Consider the following 24,145-nt stretch of genomic DNA (forward strand, 5'->3'; position numbering starts at 1 on the left):
CTTTTCTGTCACACACAGAATACATTCAGAAATATGCAACAGAAGAAGCACTAAAAGAGCAGGAAGAAGGCACCGGGGACAGCTCGTCTGAGAGCTCCATGTCCGACTTCTCGGAAGACGAGGCTCAGGATATGGAGTTGTAGTAGAAGAGGCAACCTGCTTTTCAGAGAGACTCTAATTTCCTAACCATGAGAAGCAGACTATAATATTCATATTTAAACAAAGCAATTTTTTTTATTACTAAACAAGGTTTTTATGAATAATAGCATTGATATATATATATATATATATATCACCCTTTAGATCTTGATTTTTTTTTTTTTTCTTGGTCATTTCTCAACCCGAGGTGCATAGCATATTCCCACATTCCATTTTGGTAGCAATATGCAGCCCAAATGCATGCATTCAGATTCCATTTGGCCAAGTCAAACTTGTGTGCTACTGAACTGTCAGCTCAAACAGCTGCCCTGGTAGGTAGGGAGTTAGCAAAGAGGTTTGCTTTCCGATCGATGTTTCCAAAGAACACCACCTTGGATGCTCACATGGAACAGCGTTTTCTCTTCAGATCAATCTGAGGGGATGTGCTATGAACTGCACAGATCAGACAGTGGGATGAAAGGTGCTCCTTCAGGTCAACCTCGCCGATGGTTTTGGATGCGGAGTCACATTTAAAACGTTCGACAGAACCAGCACCGATGCATGGAGCTCCTCAGAGCCTTGAAGCTGAAGAGTTTAGACTGGGATTTTCAGTCCGTTTTTTCTATGTGGACTCCTGCCTGCCCTTCTGAACCGTAGGGACTGACAACCACTGCTCCATCCATCCGCTTTTGGGACTTTTGGGAGCCTTCATCTGGATGTTATTCTTTCGGTCTGGATTACGAGCTGTTCCCTCGCCGGGAGGAATGAAACACAAACGATGCTCTTTGGTTTAGCTGGAGCACGTGCGTAGCCCAACTCTTCCTTCGTCATCCTTTTTGAAACTGCTGCCCTTCGTGGCTCCAAGTTTCGCTTTTTTCTCTTGCTTGAAGGATGCTTGAACACCTCTCCAGCACCTCCACCTCCTGGGGGGGCTCTGAGCAGATGGATGAGCCGTGCTGAGAGCTTGGGATCCGCGGAGATCGGCCCCGTTGGCTGCGGTCCACGAATCCATCGGCACCCATTTTATTTTCCTTTTTCTCCCCTTCTGCACCAGCTTGGTAGCCATCTGCTTGTGTGTGTACAACAGGATTAAAATTTCTTGAAGTTAACAAAGAATGTGATCTAGGAGGAAAAAAAAAAAAAAAAAAATGAGATGAATAATAATAATAAAAAAAAAAAGCCTAAAAGCACCAATTGAGGAAGCAAGTGAATCTGCTCTTCTTTTTTTTTTTTTCCTGATATATATATATATACTTTTTTTTTTCTTTGACAAATGAAATATTTGATTTCTTCGGGTGTTTTTCAGCAAGCTGAGATTTGCATTTGTTTGTTTTGATGCTAAGGAACGGAGCAAATGTCTACCTGGGATGCTGGTATACTTGAATTTGGATAATTGTGCGTTGGAGATCGGAGTGGAGATGGATATTAAACCTGAACGTGACCTGCTGTATTTTGGGGGGGGGATTTCGGAGGGGTTTGGGTGAGATATTTTGATGTGTGGCGCAGCCTATGGGACGGTGCATGGGAACTGATGCAGCCCATGCTGCTCTGAGCAGAGTTCTGAACGTCGGGTCGGTGCGTTTGGCTTTTCCCAGCCGTGTTTTCCTTTAGGAACGCCACTGAGTTCCGTGTCAGCGGGGTTGGAAGGGTTACAATCCTATTTCTAATTCACATAAAGCACAATCGATTCGTTTTGAAGAAAAAGAACTCATTAAGTATCATTTTGCTTTAGCATGATTTTCCTTAATAAAAAATATACAAAGAATTTCATTTATGCTGATTACGGGCATGAAGCAAAGGGTTTTGGTTGGTTTTTTTTTTTTCCTTTTTTTCCCCTTGCCCCCCACCCTCTTCTTTTCTTTTGAATCAGTAACGTAGGGCTGTGGCTAGTGACTGTGCTGAAGTTCTCTATCTAGCATTTGTGGCTTGTTGGAAGGGTAATATTAACTATTTAACATGTAATGGTGTACTTAACTCTTATCTAGCACGCTGTTTTCTCATTATTTGGGGTGGGAGGGGCCACATTTGCTGGCACTGTTTACCTTGCTTACCTGCTGACCTAGCAGTTTGCTTGTGCTATAACCTTTACTGTAGGTGCTACTTAGGAGTAGAGTCAGTGCTGGGTGGTGATATCAGATTTAAAAGAAGAAAACAAAAAAAAAAAAAAAAAAAAAGAAAAAAAAAAAAAAAAGAAAAAAAAAAAAAGAAAAACACAATAAAAATTTGTATTTTTTCAATATTGTATAAAAACAGTGTTCTAATTACCTCACCCCCTTTCTTTTTGCAGGTTAGCCCCATCGCTCCGTCCCTCCCACCTTTGTTTCGATGCATCCCGCTCGCACGCTCTCCCCTGTTTGCTTCACAGAGCACTGGTTTCACAGAGGTTCCCCAAAAAACCCGTGCTTGGTGCAGCCCTGACCCTGCCTGGGGCTCCTGGCGCCGCTCTTCTTTCCTCCCCATCTTCTCCTGTGTCGTTTTTCACCTCTTTTTCCAAGTCTTCCTCCTGAAAGAAACCTCCCTCCACCCCACCCAATAGCTTGTAAATAAAACCACGTGTGTAGACTGGAAAAGGTGGAGCCTTATTGCAGCACGGTAGCTCTTTTTTCATCTTGAGGGTGGTTGTTTTTTTTCTTTTTTTCATTATCAGCATTCATAAAACAGCGTTGTCATTGCCTCATGCTCTCTTGCACTGATGGGAGCATCAGCCAGCCCAACCCCGACCCCCATCTCCCTGCTCTCAGATGAGCTCCCCCAAACCAAACCTTGGTGCTGAATTGGAAACAGGCTTTGCCTTCTGCTCCCATCGATTCCCCTTTTGGCTGTCGAGGATTTTGCTTCTCTGTGGTGCCAGCAGGGTCATTGGAAGCTTCTTGGTGTCCTTGCTGCGCCATGGAATTTGTTCCCCAAGGGCTTTTTTCCTCCATCCCGTTGATCACTGGAAATTCCTTGGTGTCATCATCACCGTCCCTTGGGGTCAGTAGGACGTGTTCCTGCATGGCTTTCTTGTAGCTCTGGTCATGAGGAGCTCTTTAATACTATCGATGCTACGCTATGGGATCAATGGAACGTGTACCCCAATGGCTTTGTTCTCCAATCTCATAGCTTTGGTCACTGGAGGTTCCTCAATGTCAACGGGATGCGTTCCCCAATGGCTTTGTTCTCCAATCCCATCACTTTGGTCACTGGAGGCTCCTTAATGTCAACGGGATGCGTTCCCCAATGGCTTTGTTCTCCAATCCCATAGCTTTGGTCACTGGAGGTTCCTCAATGTCAACGGGATGCGTTCCCCAATGGCTTTGTTCTCCAATCCCATCACTTTGGTCACTGGAGGCTCCTCAATGTCAACGGGATGCGTTCCCCAATGGCTTTGTTCTCCAATCCCATCGCTTTGGTCACTGGAAGCTCTTTGGTGTCATTGGCACTGCCATGGGATCAGTGGGATGCGTTCCCCAGTGTCTTTTTTCTTGCATCCCGCTGGTTGTTGGAAGCTCCTTGGTGTCATCAACGCTGTGCCATGGGATCAGTGGCACATCAGTGTTCCCCGATGGCTTTGCTCCTCCATCCCATAGATGTGGTTTTTGGAAACTCCTTGGTGTGTATGGCACGCGTTCCCCAATGGCTTTCTTCATCCATCCTATTGGTCATTGGAAGCTCCTTGGTGGCATCAACACCTTCCCTTGGAGTCAGTGGGACGTGTTTCTCCAATGGCTTTGTTCCTCCATCCTATAGTTTAGATCTTTGGAAACTCCTCAGTGTCAACAGGATGTTCCCCAATGGCTTCGTTCCTCTATCTCATGGCTTTGCTTTGCAGGCAGCATGGAGCAGAGCTTTGCCATCACCTCAGTACCACTCAACCTCAACTGGGACGGGCATACGCCCCACATCCAAGGCTCTTCTTCCCATCCTACGTAGAGTCAGAGGTGTTTCACCCCTTTTCTCCTTCCTTTTTGCTCACCCCAAGTTCTACTAGCACTTTCGCAGGGGTGTCCGCAGCGTGAGAAATGGCCATTATTTTACTGACTGTATTTGGTACCTATCGTGTGATACTTGAAGAGATCGGGGCGTTTCGCCCTCCAACAGAGTCTAAACTCTCTTTCTTTCCTTTTATTCCCTTTCTTTTTTGTTTTTCCTCTTGCGTTGTGATGTAGTGGGCAAATCTGCCCCCGCTGACGAAATGCCTCTTCTCTAAGAGTATAACCTCGCCGGTAGTTGTGTATAATGACAGAACTGTAAACTTTTTTTAAAATAAAAAATATGTATATACCTCAGAGGCTGCCTGGTGCTTGAGCTTCGTGCAGGAAGGGCTCCTGTACCCCACATCGTTGGCTCCGTGGGATTTATGGCACCCTTGGGGCATTTTTTGTGTCGGGGATGAGCTCTTGGCCGATGGAAAATAAATCATGGTGGCTGATGACTGAAAATGGGGCTGCATGGGGTTGGATGCTGAGCATTTCTGTGGAATCATCAGACGTCTGTGGTGGCCACCCAGTGCAGCCATCAGCCCATCACCACCGTGCCCACTCATCATTGAGGCATGAAAAGATGGCTGAGATCATGGAGTCCAGCCACCAACCCACCACCAAGAACATCTGGGATCAATCATCTGGCCCGATCTTCAACCCATCACCAACCCTAAATCCACGTCCCTAAATCCCATGTGTGACGTTTGGCTTGATGTTGGATGGAAATTGGGATGTAAGACGATGCGTGTAGGGATGTGAGTTCCCCAGCCATTGGTGTTTTGTGGGGCAGGACAAGGGGAAGGGGATGCAAGCCCATTATTGGGCCGTGGTCTCATGTGTGGCTTGTCCCCTTTGCCCCCATCCTGGCTTGATTTGCAGCTGCTGCCCCAAATCTGCTGGAACTCCCCAAAATTCTTTGTGTTTTTTCGTCTTTGAGGGTGGCAGATCCGTGTCGTACCAGTGCCACCTGCTGCCAGCACCCAGCCTGACACCCTCTGCCACCTTCTGCCCCACAGGTGGCAATGGGACACCCAACCCCCACCGCCACCAATTGGAGCCACCAACCCTGCAGGCTTTTGTTCCTTTTGCCCTAGAGAAGGGAGCAGGGCAGGGAGCACTTTTATTTCCTCTGTCTGTCCTCCTCCCATCGTGGGTCTTTTAGGGACAGCTGGGGGTGACACTGTCCCCTCTGCCCAGCAGGTGGCCCCCGAACCACACCAGTCGCTTCCTGCTCTGTCCTGTACGGGGCAGATGGGATTTGGGGTATTACGGGGAGTCAGGAGCATCCTGTCCCAATTGTGTCCAAGCTGAAGGGCATCAAAAGGCGAAACCTATTGAGCGTGGATTCCCGTAGGGCTGTGTGTGTCATCCACACGTGGCTTTGGGTGCTGTCCCTTTGGAGTTTTGGGTACCAACACCATGGGGTGTCGCTGCTTCCTCCACGGGGATCGGGGTGCCATCCCCACGGTGCTTTGGAGGGTCTTTTCCATAGGGCTCTCAATGACATCCCCATGGGGTTTCGGGTGCCTCTTCCATGGAGTTTCTGGCTGCCACCCCCATGGGGCTTCAGAGGTCTTCATGAAGTTGTAGGTGTTACACCTGTGGGGTTTCAGTTGTCTTCTCCATGGAGCTTTGGGTGCAGTGCCCAGTGGGGTTTGGGTTATCTTCTGTTTGATGTCATCTCCATGGGGTTTTGGCTGTCTTCTCCACAGAGCTTTGTGTGCCATGACCAACAGAGCTTTGTGTGCCATGACCACTGGGGTCTTCTTTTTGGCTCTGGATGCCATCCCCACAGGGTTTGGGGTCAATTCTCCATGGAGCTTTGGGTGGCAGCACCATGGAGTCTGGGGTTTCTTCCCTATGGAACTCTGGGTGCCATCTCCATGGGGTTTCAGGTGTCTTTTCTTATGGAGGCTCTGGTTGCCATCTCACAGGACTTTGGGATCTTTCCCCATAGGATGTTGGTTCCACCCCAACGGGTCTCTAGGTACCATCCCCGTGTGACACGTGTGCCATGGGCTCTGGGTACCACTCCTCCCCACTTTGTCCCCACGTCACAGCAGATTCTGGACTCTCTCACACCTCCACGAGCACCCAGAAACTCTCCCCATCCCAAAAGCACCCAAAGGACCTCACACCCATCCGGATGCCACCCCCCAGCAGCAATACCCACACCGCCGACCCAGGGATGTGCATCTCCACGTGAGCATCGAGACAGGTGACCCCAAGGGCTGCGGGGGACACCTGAGCCCCTCCACCTGCCCCATGCTGGCTCTGGTTACGGCCCCAATTGTTCCTCCCTCTGGAAGAAATGCCGTCAGCGCCGGCGGATCGGTGGCCATTACTAATGCATGATGCTCTGGCGGGGAACGGCTGTGCCTGACCCCATCACTGGGGATTCTGACCCATTTTTCTCTCCTTTGCTCCTTGGTTTTCAGATCTTTTTCCCATTTTGGGGGGCATTTTTCTTCCTCATTTTCTCCGGGCTCACCATCAGGTGAAGCTGAGCTCAGCAGCTTTGCCCCTCACCCACCCCAAATTTCCAAAGCTGTGAGGAAGCCAACCCTATTGCCTCCCCTGTGGTGTTTGGGATGCATTCTCCACAGAGTTCTGGGAGCTACACCCATAGGATTCTGGTTGTCCTCCCCATGGAGCTTTGAGTGCCATACCCAATGGGGTTTTGGGTACATTGGATTCCATCTCCATGAGGTTTTGGGTGCTTTCTCCATTGGAGCTTTGGGTGCCAGCACCTGGAGTCTGGGGTTTCTTCCCTATGGTGCCATGACCATTGGGTTTTGGCTGTCCTCTATGGAGCTTTGGGTGCCATCCCCATAGGGTTTTAGAGGTGTTCTCAATGGCTGACCCTACGTAACCCATCTCACTGTGATGCCCACCGCCTCCTTCTACCCCTCTCCAAAGTCCCACCCCATTTTTTCATAGGGAATCTCACGGGCTTTACCAGAGCCAACCTCACCACAGCCATAAAAACGTGCTGGCACCACGGATAATGTACTCGGGTTACGCTCTCGCATCAATATTGCATTATCTTTTCCATCCCCATCTGAGCACAAATGAGAAACCTCGGAAACAAACACAACCCAGGCTGAGCTCCTGCCCCAATCATCCCAGCGCCAATGGGGCGGCCCTGCCCGGCCCCCCAGCTCCTTGCACATTTCATATGTGGGCTAGGAACAAAAATGAGACGGTGTCAATTTTTAAAGAAGGCCCATTTGCTCCGCTCGGTTTACGCCAGGTTGAGGCCTCCAAGAAACTTCAGGCAGACCCCGATGGAATCAAAATACAAATAACACTGAGACCGGTGCAGAGGGGTCCCACACCACGTTCGGGATGGAACAAGTCCCCTTCATGGATGGTTTTGAAGCCTGGACAATCCTATGTGCCCCTTGAATCACACTACCATCTCCTGGGGACTATTGCAGAGCTTGGGGAACATTCCAGGGAGATGCCCTTCATGGGGACCCTCTTAGATTCTGGGGACCATTCCAGATCTTGGGGAACCATCTCAGGTCTCTAGAAACACCCCAGGATGCTTCCCTGCTTGGGGTTCATCTTGGTCTCTTGAAGACCATCCATGGTGCCTCTCTTGGGCATCTTGGGTCTAAGGGAACTATCCCAGGCCTTGGGGACCAACCCAAGTCTTGGGGACCGTGCCAAGCTCCTGGGGACCATCCATTGGTACCTCCCTCCTTGGGTACCATCCTGGGATCCTGGGGACTGCTCCAGGCTCTTGGGGACCATCCCAGTTCTTGAGGATCATCCAAGGTTCTTGAAAAGCATTCCAGGTTCTTAAGGACCATTTCAGGATCTTTGGGACCATTCCAGGGAACCATGTCAGGCCCTTGGGGACCATCCAAGATACCTCTTTCATTGGGCACCATCCCAGGACTTGGGACCATCCTTGGCACATCCCTTTCTGGTGGCCATCCTTGGCTCTTGGGGACCAACCCAGGTCCCGGGGACAAGCCCAGGCTCTTGGGAACAAACCCAGGTCTTAGGGAACCAACTCAAATCTTGGAAACCAATCCCAGGCTCTTGAGAACCAACCCAGTTTTTGGGGACCACGCCAGGTTTTGAGGACCAACCCAATTCTCGAGGATCAACTCAGTTTTTGGGGACCAACCCATGTCTTGGAGACCACGCCATGCTCTTGAGGATGATTTCAGGTCTTGGGGTCATCCAAGAAACCTCCTTCCTTAGGGACCACCTTGGGCTCCTGGGGACCATTTTGGGGTGGCATAGCCACCAGCGCCTGACCCCATCCCATCTCCCAGCATTGCCCCTCTTGTAGGGGGGCTTGGGAAGGGGGCTCATTCCCCCAGAAAGAAATAGGAACAGACCCTCTGCTCCCATCTCCGTCCCCATGTCCGGCACTCATCCGCCTGCCATGACCCACAGCAACCCGATCCCAATCCCATTCCATGGCCCCAAACTGGTCGAGCTGGTTTGGAGCGCAGAGCCCAGCGCATGCGGAGGCAATGCAGTTCAGGGGTGTTCCCACCTGCTTTGGGGACACACGTGTACAGTTTTGGGGGGGTGTTTGGGGTCTGTGCCTGTTTCAGCCGCGCTCGTGTTCATTTTGAAGGGGTTTCTGCCTATTTTGGGGGCGTTCCTATCAGATTCAGGGACGTTCGTGTCCGTTTTGGGGGTGTTTTGGGGGCATTCATGTCAGTTTTGGGGATACTTGTGTCCATTTTGGGATCAGCTACGTCTGTTTTGTGGATGCCAGTTTGCCTCTGATTTGGGGGGTGTCTGTTTTGGGGGTGCTTGTGTCTGATTTAGGGGCATTCAGATCTTTTGGGGGGGATGCTCCTGTCTGTTTTGGGGACATTCCTCTATTTGGGGGATGCTTCTGGGGTTTGTTTTGGTTGGTGTTTTTTTTTTTGAGAGCATTTGCATGTCTGAGGATTTTTGCCTCTATTTTGGAGTATTCCAGTCTGTTTTCAGGAAATCCATATTTATTTAGGGCTGTTCCTGTCACTTCGGGGTCAATTTCTGTCCATTTTGGTGCATCCATCCTCATTTCAATTCAGTTTGCTGTATTCCATCCACACTTCACCACTGTCCAAACCCATCTGGGACGTCCCTACAATTCGGGATCCCTTTTCGTACATTTGGGATCCTTTTCATGACACTGAGGAGTCACTTTTGGTACATTTTCGGGTCCCTTTTCCACATTTTCGGGTCCCTTTTCAACATTTGGTGTCCCTTTTCCTACATATTTGGTCCATTATTTCCCTAATTTGAGTCCATTTTCCTATATTTCCGGGTCCCTTCTCTGTATTTTCACACACCTTTCTCTATTTTCACCCCCCGTTTTTACATTTTCAATCCCCTCTCTACATGTTGAGGTCCTTTTTCCATATTTTCACCTCTTTTCCCCATACTTTAGGGGTCCTATTACCTTTCGGGGTCTCTCACCCATAGAGGGGCGCTCACCCCTCCCACCCCCCGCGCACACGGCAGCTGCGGGCTCTGCCCTATAGGGTTGGGATCACTTTCCATCCACCCCCCCCCAAACCCTCCCCCCCCCCCGCTGCTCTCAGAGCTCCGAAATCGGATCAGCGGCGGTTCAGGTGCGGCCCCGTTCAACGCTTCTCCGGCGGTGTCCGATGTCCGACAGCCGCCGGACGGCCCCGGGGGGAGGAAAGGGGGGGTCGGGGCGGCCCCGGGGGGGGGGGAGTCGGAGCGGCTATGGGGGGTCGGAGCCGCTTATAAAAATCCTTCCACCGGGGGGGGACGAGAGCAGCGGGGCCGCAGCCTCCTCCATCCTCATCCTCTTCCTCCATGCACAGACCCGAGGCCACGGGGATGGGCGGCCGCCCTACATGCCCCTCTTTCCTCCCCCTCTTCCCCCCCTCCCCTCACCCCCAGTCCCTACTTTTCCCCTTTTATTTTCCGGATAGGGGGCACTTTTCCTTTTGGTTCTTTAGACTTGGGGGGGGGAGGGGGATTCCCAGAGCCCCCTTGTTTTTTTACTTCAAGTGGAAGGGTTACAGGAGCTGCCCCTCTGTTGGGGATTTGGGGTAATGACAGGCGGCTCCTTATTGAGGATGGGGCGGGGGGGGGGGGGGGGGACGGCCCAAGGTGAGCCCGGCCCTCCCCACCCAACACCCCATAGCCCTCCCTCTGTCCGTCCTCCCCCCCCCCCCGGGTACGGCTCCACCTTCCGGGGCCACCTGGGCCAATTGCAGCCGCTGCGGGGGGGGGTCCCCCCGGGGCCGGGCTAAGGGCGGCCGCCACCGCCGCTCCTCCGCATTATTGGGGAGAACGGCGGAGAGGAGAGGGAGGTGGGGGGGGGGACCGACCCTCCCCCCCCGCTTTAATAGCGTGGGATTGGGGGGGAGGAGGGTCTCTTTATCCCCAAAAACTCCCTCTGAAGGGACACCCGACGGCAGCGCTCGGAGCTGAGGTAAGTCTTGAGGCGGGGGTAAGGGGGAAGGGGGGGAGCTATGGGTGACCCCTTTGGACCTCCCCATAGGGCTTAGGATCCCCCCCATAGGATCCATCTTTGGGGCTGCATTTCCCACCCCTCTTTTTCCTCGACGTGACTCCCCCCGGAGACTTTTCCCTTTGAAGTGAGCTCCCCTTCCCCTCTATAGAGCTTAGGACGCCTCCCCCTGTTCCCCCCCCCTTCCCCCCCCCCCACATTTAGGATTTATGAATCCTAGGTAGGATTTAGGACTCCCCCTCCCACAGGATCCATCCTTAAGGATGCATTTCCTACTCCCGATTTCCCTCGATGTATCCCATCCCATAATGACCCTTCTCTTTACAATGAGTCCCACCAACCCCCCCCCGCTCCTGAGCCCCCTCTCCCCCTTCCCCCCCCCCCCCATTGATCTCCCACCTCCCAACCCCAAAAAGCCCTAAAATTCCCTCCTCGGGGTGATCACATCGTTATAGGGCCAAAAGGGTGACAACGAAAGCCCAGTGCAACCCCAAACCTCAGCTCCCCCCCAGTCGCCGGGGGTCTTTTGGGGTACAGCAATGCCCCCCTCACCCCAATCCAGTGCATCACTTTACCTCGGGGGGGGGTCCTTCTTGCAGCCCCATCCCAAAGGCAGAATCCAACGAAATCTCAGCTCTCTTCCCACTGTCTGCACCCTCACAGAATGGGGGCTGTTCTGAGCCCCTCCTAGGTCTCCCCCCCCCCACCCAGCCCCATAGGGACACACAGAGCAGCCCCCATCCACCGTGTGTCTCCAGTGCAGTGTGGGGACAACGGGAGCTCTGAGATTTGGGGTCCTGGTTCCATCTGGGGCTGTTTTGGGGATGGGGAGGATCCTGGGGTGGGGGCACCAGCACTGCGGCACTGAGATGCTACTAAATGGGGCTATGCTGTTCTTGTCCCCATGTCCTTTCCCATCCCTCGTCCATTCCCATCCCCAGTCTCAGCCCCAGCCCTATTCTATTCCCCATCCCTATTTCCATCCCTGTCCCCATTGCTATTTCCATCCGCATGCCTCTCTCCATCCCCATTCCCAACTCCCAACCCCATCCCAAAGCCCTTCTCTGTTCCCAGCCCCATTCTTGTCTCCATTCCCACCTCCATTCTCATTCCCATCCCCACTCCTGTCCTTACCTCCATTCCTGCTCCCATCTCCATCCACCTCCACCCCCATCCCTTTTTCTCTCTCTGTCCCCATCCCCATCATCTCCATTCCCAGCCCTATCCCCATTATCTCCATTCCCATCCCCATATCTGTCTCCATCCCTGTTCTCTTTCTGTCCTCACCTCCACCTCCATTCCCATCCCTATTCTCTATCCCCATCCCATCCCCGTCCCTATATCCATCTCCATCCCCATTCCCACATCCGTCTCCATCCCTGTTCTCTTTCTGTCCTCACCTCCACCTCCATACCCATCCCTATCCCCATCCCCACCCGGGCTCCCCCATCCCCCACATACCCGTGGAGTGGGGTCCCATGGCTCCACAAATGGGGTTATCCACCCTCCCCCCACCCCACTGAGAACCATGACACCCCCTGACCACCTCAGTCTCCGTTCCCAATAGGATGACAGCCTTGGCTGGACACCATTTGGTGCCATGATCATTTTGGGCTCGGGAAGAATTTTTTCCGGGGTAGAATCCACTCTAAATCTGTCTCAGGGACCGTAGGACCCCAATGTCCCCATAAGGAAGATCTGGGGCCTTGGAGGGCGCTGTGGGGAACGGGGCTGGGGGGGAGCTGGGGGGGAAGGGGGGGGCAGGGAAGGGTGAGCTCTGCACATCCGCAATGCGGCATCGCCCAACGTCATCGCTCTGCAGAGCCGGGGGGGCCGGGGTGGAGGGATGGGAATGGGGATGGAGATGGGGATGGGAATAGGGACAGGGATGGGGATGGGAATAGGGACAGGGATGGGGACAATGGGGGCACCCCTATGGCTGCCACCACCATGGCATTATGGCACCCAACGAGGGACGGTGGCACCCACTGGGGACAGTGGTGCCTATGAGGGGACAACGTTTTCCAGCGGGGATGATGGAACCCAATGGGGTCAACGATGCCCAATAGGGACGAGTTGTCAGGATATAGGGTTGGGATGAAGGTGAAGCTATCGTGGTCAATGTCACACCAAAGAGATTGTCCCCACTGGGGGGAGGACTGATGTCCCCAGAATCCCTCCCTATACCCCCACTGTCCAACCCTTCTCTGTGCTCAAGGTGAGCCAAAATGACCGATTCACCTCTTTCAGCCCCAAAATTGAAGGCTGGCACGTGGTGCATCCCCATTACCTCTCGGGGCCGCGGCTCAGCGACACAAAGGGGACTTTGTGCCCTCCTCCTCCTCCCCACCACTGCTTGGCACAACCCCACAGGGACAGCGATGCAACCGTCTGGGAGGAGGCAGGGGGGGGTGCAACCATTTTTGGGGGGATTTGCAATAATTTTAGGGAGTTGGCCACTATCTGGGGGAGGGTCGCAACCTTATGGGGATGTTTGCCAACTTGCAGGGCTTTTTGCAACCTTATAGGGTGCACTGCAAGCTTGTGGGATGCTTTGCAACTTTTTAGGGTGTACGCAGCCTTTTAGGGTATTTGCAACCATCCACAAGAATTTTAAAGCATTTTAGGGCCACTTAGGGGGACTATGCAACCTCGTAGGGTCTTTGCAACCTTTTAGGGTGCTTTGCAACCTTATAGGGTGTTTGCAGCTTTATAGGGTCTTTGCAACTTTGAGGGTTGCTTTGCAACCTTTTAAGGGCCTTTTGCAACCTTATAGGGCCTTTTGCAACCTTATAGGGCCTTCGCAACCTTATAGGGCCTTTGCAACCTTGTAGAGCGCTTTGCAACATTTGAGGGCACTTCACAACCTTTTAGGGTCTTTGCAACTTTATAGAGTCTTTGTGAACCTTCTGGATGTTTGCAGCTTTGTAGGGTATTTGTAGCCAGTGGGACTTCCTGGCACTGGGCTCATCGTTCTGGGAGCACTGACCGGGGAGGAGTTTTGGGGTGAAACCAGGTGGAAATGGGAGGGTGTGAGCTCGCTACTCCTGTTCTGTGTATGGCACTGGTAGAATTCACTGTGCAACCCCGCGGTCAGTGAATTACCATAGGGCCATAAACAGAGCAGAGAAAGACCCGCGAGCCCCGCGGGGCCGCCGTGCCGCCCGGCCCGCTTTGGCACTAGCACATTTTTGCTTTGCTTTATGTGTTTTGAGCAATTATGTGTAGTGCCAATATGGGAGAAGGCGGAGAGAGCACCATGGGATGGGAGGGGATGTGGTATTTTTTGCCATTTTCCCATTGCACGACCCCAAGAGATGGATGGATTTGGTGATGGAGGGATGGGTTTGGCAAAAGAAGGATTTGGCAATGGACTGATGGATTTGGTGATGGGTGGATGGATTTGGGATGGATAGACTTGGTGATGGATGGATGGATTTGGTGATGGATGGATTTGGTTACGGATGGATGGATTTTGGATGGATGGATGGATTTTGGATGGATGGATTTGGTGATGGATGGATGGATTTGGTGATGGATGGATTTGATGATGAATGGATGGATTTGGGATGGCTGGATTTGATGATGGATGGCTGGATTTGGGATGAATAGACTTGTCGATGGATGGATTTGGGATGGATGGATGGATTATGGATGGATGGATTTGATGATGGATGGATGGATTTGGGATGAATAGACTTGTCAGTGGATGGATTTGGGATGGATGGATGGATTTGGGATGGATGGATTTGGTGATGGATGGATTTGATGATGGATGGATGGATTTGGGATGGATGGATTTGATGATGGAGAGATGAAGAGAGATTTAGTGGGAGCTGTTGGGAATAGGTGAATGGTTGGACTGGCTGATCTTTTAGGTCTCTTCCAACCTTGGTGATTCTATGATTCTATGATTCTATGATTCTATGATTTGGTGATGGATTTGATGATGGATGGATGGACTGGGGATGGATGGATGGATTTGGGATGGATGGATTTGGTGATGGATGGATTTGATGATGGAGAGATGGACTGGGGATGGATGGATGGATTTGGTGATGACTGGATGGGTTTGTGATGAATGGACTTGGTGTTGAATGGATTGATTTGACAATGGATGGAAAGATTTGGTTATGGAGGGATGGCTTTGGGGTGGATTTGGGATTGTAAGGGCAAGGAAAGCCTTGGAGAGATAGAAACCTAAAATTTTGGTGCTTTCATCCTGGGGTCCTACACAAGGAGTGGGGAATTCACATCAACTGGGTCCTTTTGGGGGGATATGATGCACATCTGAATGATGATGGCATGGGGTTTTCAGCACATGGAGCATCTGCGATGCAGCTTTGGGATGATGTTCAGTCCCAGGAGGGACTTCCTGGGGGTGGAACTGGGATATCTTCCCTTCTCTTTTTTTTTTTTAAATTTCAATTTTAATTTTTGGTTTGGGGTTGGGGTTGGGGTTGGGGTTGGGTTTCTTTTTGCAGCTTCCCAAGCCCACCACTGCCTTCTTCCCGTCCTGGCTGCTTTTGGCAATGGTAGAACTCACACTGGTGCGCTCGCAGGATCCGGTGGTTCTAGACTTGCCAACTACAGCCCCGGGAAACGCCACGGACACAACCCCCCTGATCCCCCCAGCGCCCATGGTTGTAGGGAGGGGGTTGTTACAGCGTCCTGCTCCATTTGTGCGTTCCAAGTCCAGATCTTTAAGGGGTGCTCAGCCATAGGGACAGTGGGTTTGGGTTCCAGATGTGCTGTTTTTTGGAGGGTTTGGGGGGCAACCATGGAAATGTCCTCATAGAGGGGAGGGTCCTGCTGTAAAGCGGTCATTGGAGCATCTTGGCCTTGTGTCCCCACTTGACTCCAGGCATTAAGCGCTGATCCATCCCTGCGACATGAGGAGGGGGGGTGGATTAGGTGGCTCCTGCCCCACATCTTGCCAGTGCCAGCTTATGGGGTGGGAAGGAAACTGAGGCATGAGCGATGCTGCCGCGTGTCCCCACTGCCATTTGTCTCTGCCTGTTCCCAAGTGCAGGAGGGACGATGACAGCATTTTGGGGAGGGGTGGTGGAGGGTGGGGTTTGCACAGTGGGGTGGGGGGGGGGGGGTTCCTTGCTCCTGACTGGGTTTGGATGGGGGGTGGTGGGGATATGTAGGGCAGCGCCGGGTGATTACAGAGCTTTCGGCCATAAGCCTGCAGAGATTGGATCATGTGGGATTAGAGTGAAGGCTGCACGCTTCCAACCTCCTCACTGCGCCGGGGGAGGGATGAACGGAAGGAAGGATGGAGATGGATGGGGGGTCCACATTGCCTAGTGGGGCGGGTGGGAGTGTGGGGAGGGGGCACAGGCTGTCTGTCTCTCTGTCTGTTTGCTTGTTGCTTCCATCATCCATCTGTCCAGCCATATATCAGTCTGTCTGTCCTTCCATCCATCCACTCAGCTATCATCAGTAAGGTCACCCACCCACCCCCTGTCTGTCTGTCCGGTCACTGAGCCATGCATCTAGCTGCCTATCCATCCGCCCATCCCCACATCCATCCATCGAACCAGCCTGCTGTGGCTCCATCTACCAGTCTGTCTGTCTGTCCAGCCATTTATCCATCAGTCCAACCACTGCTCCATCTGCTGGTCTGTCCGTTCATCTGTCTGTCTGCCCATCCATCCAGACACCCTTCGAGCCCTCTGCAAGTCTTTTTGTCTGTCCATCTGTCCACCTGTCAAGCCACTGGTCCCTCTATCACTGTCAATCTATCCACCAAATCACCCGTCTGTCCATCCATCCCAACAGCTATTGAGCCCTGCATCAGTCCATCTGTCCATCTGTCCATCCATCCAGCCAGCCAGCCTTCTGTGAGTCCTTATGTCCATCCATCCCAACAGACACTGAGCCCTGAGTCCGTCTGTCCGTCCATCCATCCACTGATCCCTCCACCAATGTGTCCATTCATCCAGACAGCCACTGAGCCTTCTATGAGTCTGTCCTTCTGTCCATCCATTCATCAGGCTGTTGACCCTGTCCATCTTGTCCATCCATCAAAGCATCCATCTGCCCATCCATGTCCCCGGGGCTCAAACTCTGACATTTCCCTCGAGGGGATCAGAGGTGGAGCATCCTCTCCAGCCCCACCTTCCAACAAGCCCCACCCCAACAAAAACCCCACCCATCCCCATAGTCCCCACCCCCAGCAATCACCAGAAGGCACATGGGATCCCCCAGCACCCAAACACTGGTGGGCATCACCCCAGAGACCCCCGTTAAAATATGTCCCTTCCCAGAGACAGCAGAGTTTTTGAGGTCAAATCCTGTGATTTGGGGTTGCTGTGCACAGTGCAGCACTGGGGCTAAAGATAAAGGCAGCAAACCCAGCTGGGTCACAGCGTGGGCCACCCAGGGTTGGAGAGACTCTCTAAAACTCAGACCCTCTCAAAACCCAGGGATCTTCCCCAAGCCTAAGGCTGGGCTCCCTGAGATGGAAGGGAATAAAAGTGTCGTGTGCTGGGTGAGCTGCCCCAGCAGGAGGCCCCGACCTGCTTATTAAAGCCTGATTAGCACAGATTAAAGGCTGGGGACAACGTCTGCCAGGCTGAGCCCCCACCATGAGCCCATTGGGGAACCCCAGTCTGGAGGGGACCAACCCGCTTCCCATAGAGCAGGGCTGGGACGTTCGGATTGCTTTGAGATTGACTTTGGGATCGCTCCCCCTGTGCCTCATCCTCCTTTGCTTCCATCTGTCCTTCCATCCATCCTCCACTCCACTTTGTCTTCAGGCTTGCAAGAACTGGGCTCTGATCTTACAGAGGATCCTACATGATCACGTCGGAGCCAACGGTCCTGCCCCCCATGCTCAAATAAAGCTGCTCAACCTCAGTGCTGCCGTCCGGCTCCTCCTTGGGATGCTCAAACGATGGGGATAATGGGGGCACAGCGGGGATGAGGTGGCCTTGATCCCACCATGGCACGGAGTCGACTCCAATGGTCGCTTTTGGGGCGCCGCTCACCGTGGTGCTGATGGAAGCACACGAAGGATGAAGCTTAAATAGCTCAAAGGAAGGACTTCAACTCAAAAACCACCCCCAAATCCAAAACCACTTCGGGGACCCCCTCCGAGAGCCTGGGGGGAGATGGCGAGTTACCCCAAAACCCTCAAAAAAGCCCCCAAAAGAGAAGTGAGAAGGGTGGGTAGACACATTTGTAACAATTTATTGAATAATAGACACTGGGAAAACAATAGGGGTCCATGCTCTGCTACTTGCCTGGTTTTGTCTCTTTGGGGGGAGGGCAAAGGGGACTGCTGGGACTAAAAGAATGTCATCGCACCGCCCAAGGAACACGGACCTGAAAGCCACCGACATCTTCACAACGACGATAAAAAATAATAATTAAAAAATAATAATAACAAACTGGAGAAACCAGGGCTGTTTCTATGGAAATATTTCCCTCCCCTCGTTTAAAGTACAGAAGAAGTGTATACAAAGAGCATTTGATATTTTCCTTATAAAACAAGTAAATACAAGAATCTGAAAACTTCCTTGAAGGCGGAGCAAAGACGCGGAGAACTTCGTTAATGGCCACTTGAAAATAACAATAATTAAAAAAAATATTAAATACCACACACAACCAGCACGCACCACGGGGGGCTTCCGGGGTGCTTTTGTCCCATTGAAAAGTCCTGGAGGATCTGTCCCCAAAATGCCCCCGTGGGCTGTCCCCTCCTCTGGGAGACGTTGGGTGACGTGGGTTGGGTTGGGTTGAGTTGGGTGGCAGCAGTAGGAGATGCTCAAGGAGCAGGGCTGGCACGTGGCTCCAGAGGGGCTCCCCAAAAGGGTTGAAATGGGGTTTCCAAGTGTCCTGGGTTGGCGGTGGGGTTGTGGCTCTTTGGCAAAGGATCGGGGCAAGTGCTGGTCATATTGTCCCCGCGTCCCCGCAGCCCTCCCGGCACAGCTCCGGAGGCATTTCCGCTCCGTTCCAAATCGACAAGAAGAGGAAATAATAATTATAATAATAATAATAATACAGAGAAAAAAAAAAAAAATCACAAAAAACAAGAACAAAAGAATTGAAATGGCAGGGTTTCCAGAGCAGAGAAAGAAGAATGTGTCTCCAGTGTGCACCAGGGGAGCCAAGCACGGCGGTCATCGAGCTGTCCTCGCGCCCGCACGGGGCTCCGGGACCGGCAGCTTTGAGAGCTGTCCCCACAGTCACAAATGCATTTTCCCAAGAAGAGCCTTGCCCGAGTTTCGTTATTATTTTTTTTTTCTTTACTTTCCTTTTTTTTTTTTTTTTTTTTTTTTTTTTTAATTTTTTCATATAAAAGTCCACGTTAAAATCTTCGAAACCTAATTCACCCCCTGTGGGAGCATCCATGCTCTGTTGTGGGAAGAAAAGGGGCGCAAGGAGTTGTATTTTTTTTGCGTGTGCGTGTGGCTTTTTTTTCTCTCCTTTCTCATCTCTTCAGAATGGAAGTCCCATCTGCGTTGGGCTTCTCGCTCCAGTGTGATCAGTGGTGCTGTAAAGACACACTTAACACACGCATCCTTCGTTATTCTTCGTTAAAAACGGTCAGCAAAACACTTTTGCTTCCGAAAGACTCAGTGCCACCTGATTGCATCTCCGGATAGGCGTAAAAAAATTTTATTCGCATTAAGAGACGAGGAGAAAAAAAAAAAGAAAAAAAAAAAAAAAAAAGAAAAAAAAAATAATAAAAGGAAAAAAAAAAATAAAAACCCCTCAAAAAAATAAAAATAAATCATCGTGATCCCGCTGAGGGTTATGGTCACTGTTCCAAAGTCACCACTTCCACCGCCTGCCCATCCACGGTGACGGCGCTGTCTGCTATCCGTGTGGTGACCGGTGCCATCGCCACCTGCACGGGGCCGTTGCCCTGCGCCAGGCTGGTGACCACGGTCTGGTACATGCTGACGGGGATCTGCACGAGGCCTGCGGAGACACAAAGGAGAAAGGTGAGAGCGATGAGGGAACGCTGTTCTGCCAAGGAACGGGGTTAGTGCGGTTGAGCGTCGTGGTGCGGGCCATAAAGGGGTTGTGTTGGATATGGGTGGAGACGTGGCGGAGCTTCCAGGGTCCTTTGGTTCTCGTGGGAAGTCAAGGATTGAAGAAGGCAATGGTAAGAGGGAAGATGGTGGGTGGGAGGAAGGAAGAATTATCATAGAATGGCTTGGGTTGGAAGGAACCCCAAAGATCGTTAAGTTCCAACTGTCCTGCCACAGGCATGGCCACCAACCTCTGGAAGACAATGGTGGGTAAGGGAAAACAAAAGTGATGTTGGGTAGGGGCAAAGGAAGACAGTGAGGGGTAGGGGTGAAGAAAGGATCATCACGGAATCACAGAATGGCATAGGACCTGAAGGATCACAAAGTCTTAACCTCCTGGACACAGGCAAGGCCACCAACCTCCAGAAGATGATGGTGGGGGGCAGGGGGAGAAGGAAGATGGTTGCTAGGGTAGAAGATGATGGTTGCAAGAAAGCCAGGGATAGGGTAAAAGACAATCTCCCACCCCATGACACACAGATGGTATCACACCCACACCATCATGCTCGTGTAATTATTCAGACTTAATGGAGCCCAGCCCTTATAAACGTTAGAGAAGTCCCATAATCAACCCCATCACACTGTGTGAGATGAGAAGAGGCTCAGAGGTAGAAAGAAAAACTGCAAGAAGGAAAAACCTACCACTGAAACCCCAACTGCCCGGCAGCACGGTAGGGCACAGCCTTGAAAATCCAACGAGATCAGACCAAGCTTTCCCAAAACGGCAGCAGGATCCCCTTTGGTTCAGTTCTCTGTGGCAGGCAGGGACCTCTGTCCTGCCAAGGGCACTCATTGAATAACGAGAGGCAGCAGAGTGCAGCTCGGTGTCCCCAGATAACTCGCTGCACACAGACAGGAAAGCTTAGGAGTTAATCATGCTGCCCAGGTGGGTGAACCCGGCGCAGCTCAGCTCTCGGGATCTCGTGGCGCTCTACGGATAGGGACATTTTGCAACGCCTCAGCCAGAGGGCTGCCCCATCTCCAAAAGGGTGATTTACAATTTTATGCAGCTCGCAGCCCCATGAGGAACCACCATCCTTACGCACGGCTCAACATCAACAGCTACAAATGACTTGCAGGCAGCTGAAACACAGAGTTCCTGAGGCGCTTTCTAATAGGGAAGAGTTTTAGGCTACAAGGCACTGAAACAAGAACTCGTGCTCAGCTCTCTCAAAGGCAACCCCCAATAAGATCCTCAAGATATTCAGCACAGTTCTGTAAGCAGGTTCTGGCACAGAGTGGGAGATGTGGCCTGGGATGCACTCAAAATCCCTGCTCCAGACCAATGACCCAGCTAAGCCTTTCAGGTGATTCAGGCTGTTGACCCAAAGGAATTCACCAAAGATGAGTCTATTCCCCACAGCCAACTCAAAACGAGGGTCACCATAAAGCAGGGTTCAAAATCTGATCCCTCCATTATGTTTAAACATGGGTTGGCCATAATAGGGGCATTGTTAACAACATGCATTGCAAGAAACAATGATGAGATGGAGCTCTTTGAGATGACTCTGCTCCCCGTGGCCAACCCAAAGATGAGGGTCACCAGCAACGCTGAGCACGCAGCATTAAAGAATCTGATCCCTGCACAAGTTGGCCATAATAGGACCATTGTGAAAGACAGGTATTACTGAAATATGGCAAGATGGAAACACCAAAGGGGGGGGAAAGATGAGCCTGATTCAGCCAAGGTTTGACCGAAGCTAACTACAACTTGGATACGTTGCGCGTTAAGAGTGGGGAGGTCTCTGGTCTCCGCGAGAGACAGCGATGCACAGCTCCCTTTCTGCATGGGATTAAGCTAAATCGTCTCAGCATCTGACGCAGTGGCCTTCCTGGCAGGAGTGGTGACAAACCAAAGGAGGAGAGGGCGAGGGCTGGAAAGTCTGCTGTGTATTAAAGCAGAGATGATCGCCCTTGGGAGAGAGGCGATTAAACCACTGAGATGCTGTAATCAGGTCTAGGATTGGCCCTGTGCTGCATCTGCTCAGACCTGTGCCCTGATTAGCCCTAATCTAGCTGGCATATGTTAATCTAAAGCATGGATTTCAGACCCTTTCAATTGTATTAAAAACAGGAAATCCATTAGACAAAATTACAAAAAAAACACAAAACCACAAAACTTTCAAGTCTCTGGAAAATACACATCTTCCAAAAAAAACTTGAGTCGTGCTGGGGTGGGAAAGCCCCAGTGGAGAGACGGAATTGGGCTTGCAGCAGCCCAGAGCTGCTCCTACCTGTGGACAGGAGCCAGCAGAGGTGATGGATAATGCACAGAGCAGTGAGATGACACAGCTGGGCTGGAGCTGCCCATTTGGGATTTCCTCCCACCATTTGGCAGAAACGATGACGTTCATCTCTACCCTCAGCAGGATGCTCTGGATTGCGCCCAGGTCATGCTTTTGCTTACCTGCAGCCTGCCAGGACAAGGATTTTGCATTTGTTTCAGCAGAGAAGAGGTTAAAGCTTGCAGAAGGGGGAGAGTTAGGCTCTGGCCATGGGATTCTGAGACCAAATATCATGCAGTGGCTGATACAGGCACCTTACCTGACACGGACAGGGGACCAGCAACATCAGAACTGTTCTGATCCCAAACTGCAAGTGGGTGCATTAAACCACCATTCAATGGGCTTTGGGGGAGAAGAGTAGGAGGTTGAGATGATTGGCCATCCAGTATCCAGAGGATGGGGACAATAGAGCCAGTTTCTGCTGGTTCTTATGCTTCTTCGAGATCACAGCAAGTGCAGAAGGAAGGCACAGCCAACCAGGTGAGCTGGGCCACCACAGAGATCAATATTCAAACATGCAGAATGAGTGGAAGAAACTGAAGAATGGATGATCTCAGGGCACCTCTCAAATACTCAGAGATAAATGTCCAATATTATCTTCCCAGAGACGGGCTCCTCTGATGAATGCTTTGGAGCATCCTTCTGCACCACGGGGAGCACGGACAGCACAACTTTATGCCACACTTTCTGCCTGGAGCTCAAACAGAGCACACAAGTGAAGTTTTGGATGGTTGAAAGAGAAGAACCAGCCCCATTCTTGACTGCTGTCACCATGCTGAACCTGAGCTTGGAAAACCATCTCCTCTTCCTTCATGAAGTGCAAAATCATCTTCCTTGCTAGCATCAACTTGAACTGTGCTGATCTCCTGCAACATTCTGGAAGCAGCCTCAGGACTTTGAGAGAGCAAAAGGCAAACTGAGAGACTATTCTGAGAAACTAACTGAGAAACTAATGCTGGTTTGACTCCAGCATTTGGGACCTGGAGTCTGATGCAGCACTCAGAAGCAGTGCACTGACAAACTGCTCTTTTGATTTCTTTTATGGGGCAAAACATCAGCGCTCACCTTGCAGACCCTCACAGCACAGCATCATCAGGTTATCTTCAAATTTAGGCAACATGACCTGACCAAAAGACAAGATCTCAATGGAGTGTTGTATGTCTTCTTCCAACAGGGAATCTAAAGCCCACTTCAGATCAGAAGAAGGCAAAAGCCATGGCCAGTTGCACCCAATGCTGCTCTTGGGGGATCTACTGGCACCAGAAACATCCTCAGCACTGAGGAGATGAAGCAGATCCCACACAGCGGATGTGTTAAGTTGGCACAACTTGCTCTGTTCTCTCAGACACCAAAGGGATAAGTGCTGAAAGTTGCCTGGTTTGTTGTTTCCAAGCATTGCAGAGACAGCAGAACACTGATCAGCCTCACAGATCTACCTGACCAAGGGAGAGCTCTGAAAGCCTTACAGAGCTCAGGCCAACGACAGAGAAGGCTGAAAGGAATGAAAACTTCAATTTTAATTCTTTGCCTCCAGCTCATCCACAGACCTTTGGCTTCAGTCTTCCTACTTAGCAGAGGGGAAATGGGTACAAACTCTCTGCTTAGCACGATCCTGCTCCAAAACAACCAGAGTGCACATTTAAATTTAAGTATGGAACTCCGTTGCTAGAGGATCTCCAAGCAACAAAATGTTTGGCAGCACAGAGAAAGTGAAACAGCACCAGGAAAACCTTGGCCTCCATACACAAGATAGCCTACAAACCCAACAAAAGTGATGCAGAGAAGAAGAGAACAACCTGGTCACTTTCTACAGAGCAGGAAAGAGTAAGATACCAACTTGAGGTACAGCATGGATATTAAGTGAGGGAAAATAAAAGACAAAAAAAAAAGACAATCAGTAAACATAAGGTTTGTGAAGCTCCAGAACTTGGGGAAATTGCAAAGTCTCCATCTTTGGCTATCCTTCAGAGGCAGGTAAAACTTCTTTTCTTCATGTAGAGTCCCAGCTTAGCAAGAATTGGAAGACCTTCAGCTTCATCTCCCTTATTCCTCGGTCTCGCCTCTATAGGAGAAGGTAACCCACACCACAGAGAGACCTGGGTTACTTCATCCCATACAAAGTCCAAGAGAACATACAACCCCACCCCAAAGGTATGAACTAAAGGATACCACTCTCAGTTGCCAATCGACCAACGTGGGCCCTGGAAACGATTCAGGGCTTTTAGGTTGGGTCTGGGTGGT

The 24,145-nt window shown here is 51.3% G+C and overlaps 2 protein-coding genes across 8 annotated transcripts in view; one reads left to right on the forward strand and one right to left on the reverse strand.

Moving 5' to 3' along the window:
• Positions 1 to 1,908, forward strand: part of UBE2H (ubiquitin conjugating enzyme E2 H) — a 41,860-nt gene extending 39,952 nt beyond the window's left edge. The window contains exon 7 of the mRNA XM_052680801.1: positions 19 to 1,908. Within this exon, the coding sequence (XP_052536761.1) occupies positions 19 to 143 (125 nt within the window). The 3' untranslated portion in view covers positions 144 to 1,908. The remainder of the gene's footprint in view (positions 1 to 18) is intronic.
• Positions 1,909 to 18,984: 17,076 nt separating this feature from the next.
• NRF1 (nuclear respiratory factor 1) overlaps positions 18,985 to 24,145 on the reverse strand; it is a 45,951-nt gene continuing 40,790 nt past the window's right edge. For 4 of the 7 annotated variants that reach the window (XM_052680778.1, XM_052680777.1, XM_052680776.1 and 1 more), the window contains one exon: positions 18,985 to 19,506. In XM_052680778.1, the coding sequence (XP_052536738.1) occupies positions 19,343 to 19,506 (164 nt within the window). In that variant the 3' untranslated portion in view covers positions 18,985 to 19,342. The other 3 variants (XM_052680775.1, XM_052680772.1, XM_052680773.1) reach the window with 2 other exon arrangements.

This window comes from Tympanuchus pallidicinctus, unplaced genomic scaffold, assembly GCF_026119805.1.
Source record: "Tympanuchus pallidicinctus isolate F22 unplaced genomic scaffold, pur_lepc_1.0 scaffold19, whole genome shotgun sequence".
Taxonomy (NCBI): Eukaryota; Metazoa; Chordata; class Aves; order Galliformes; family Phasianidae; genus Tympanuchus; species Tympanuchus pallidicinctus.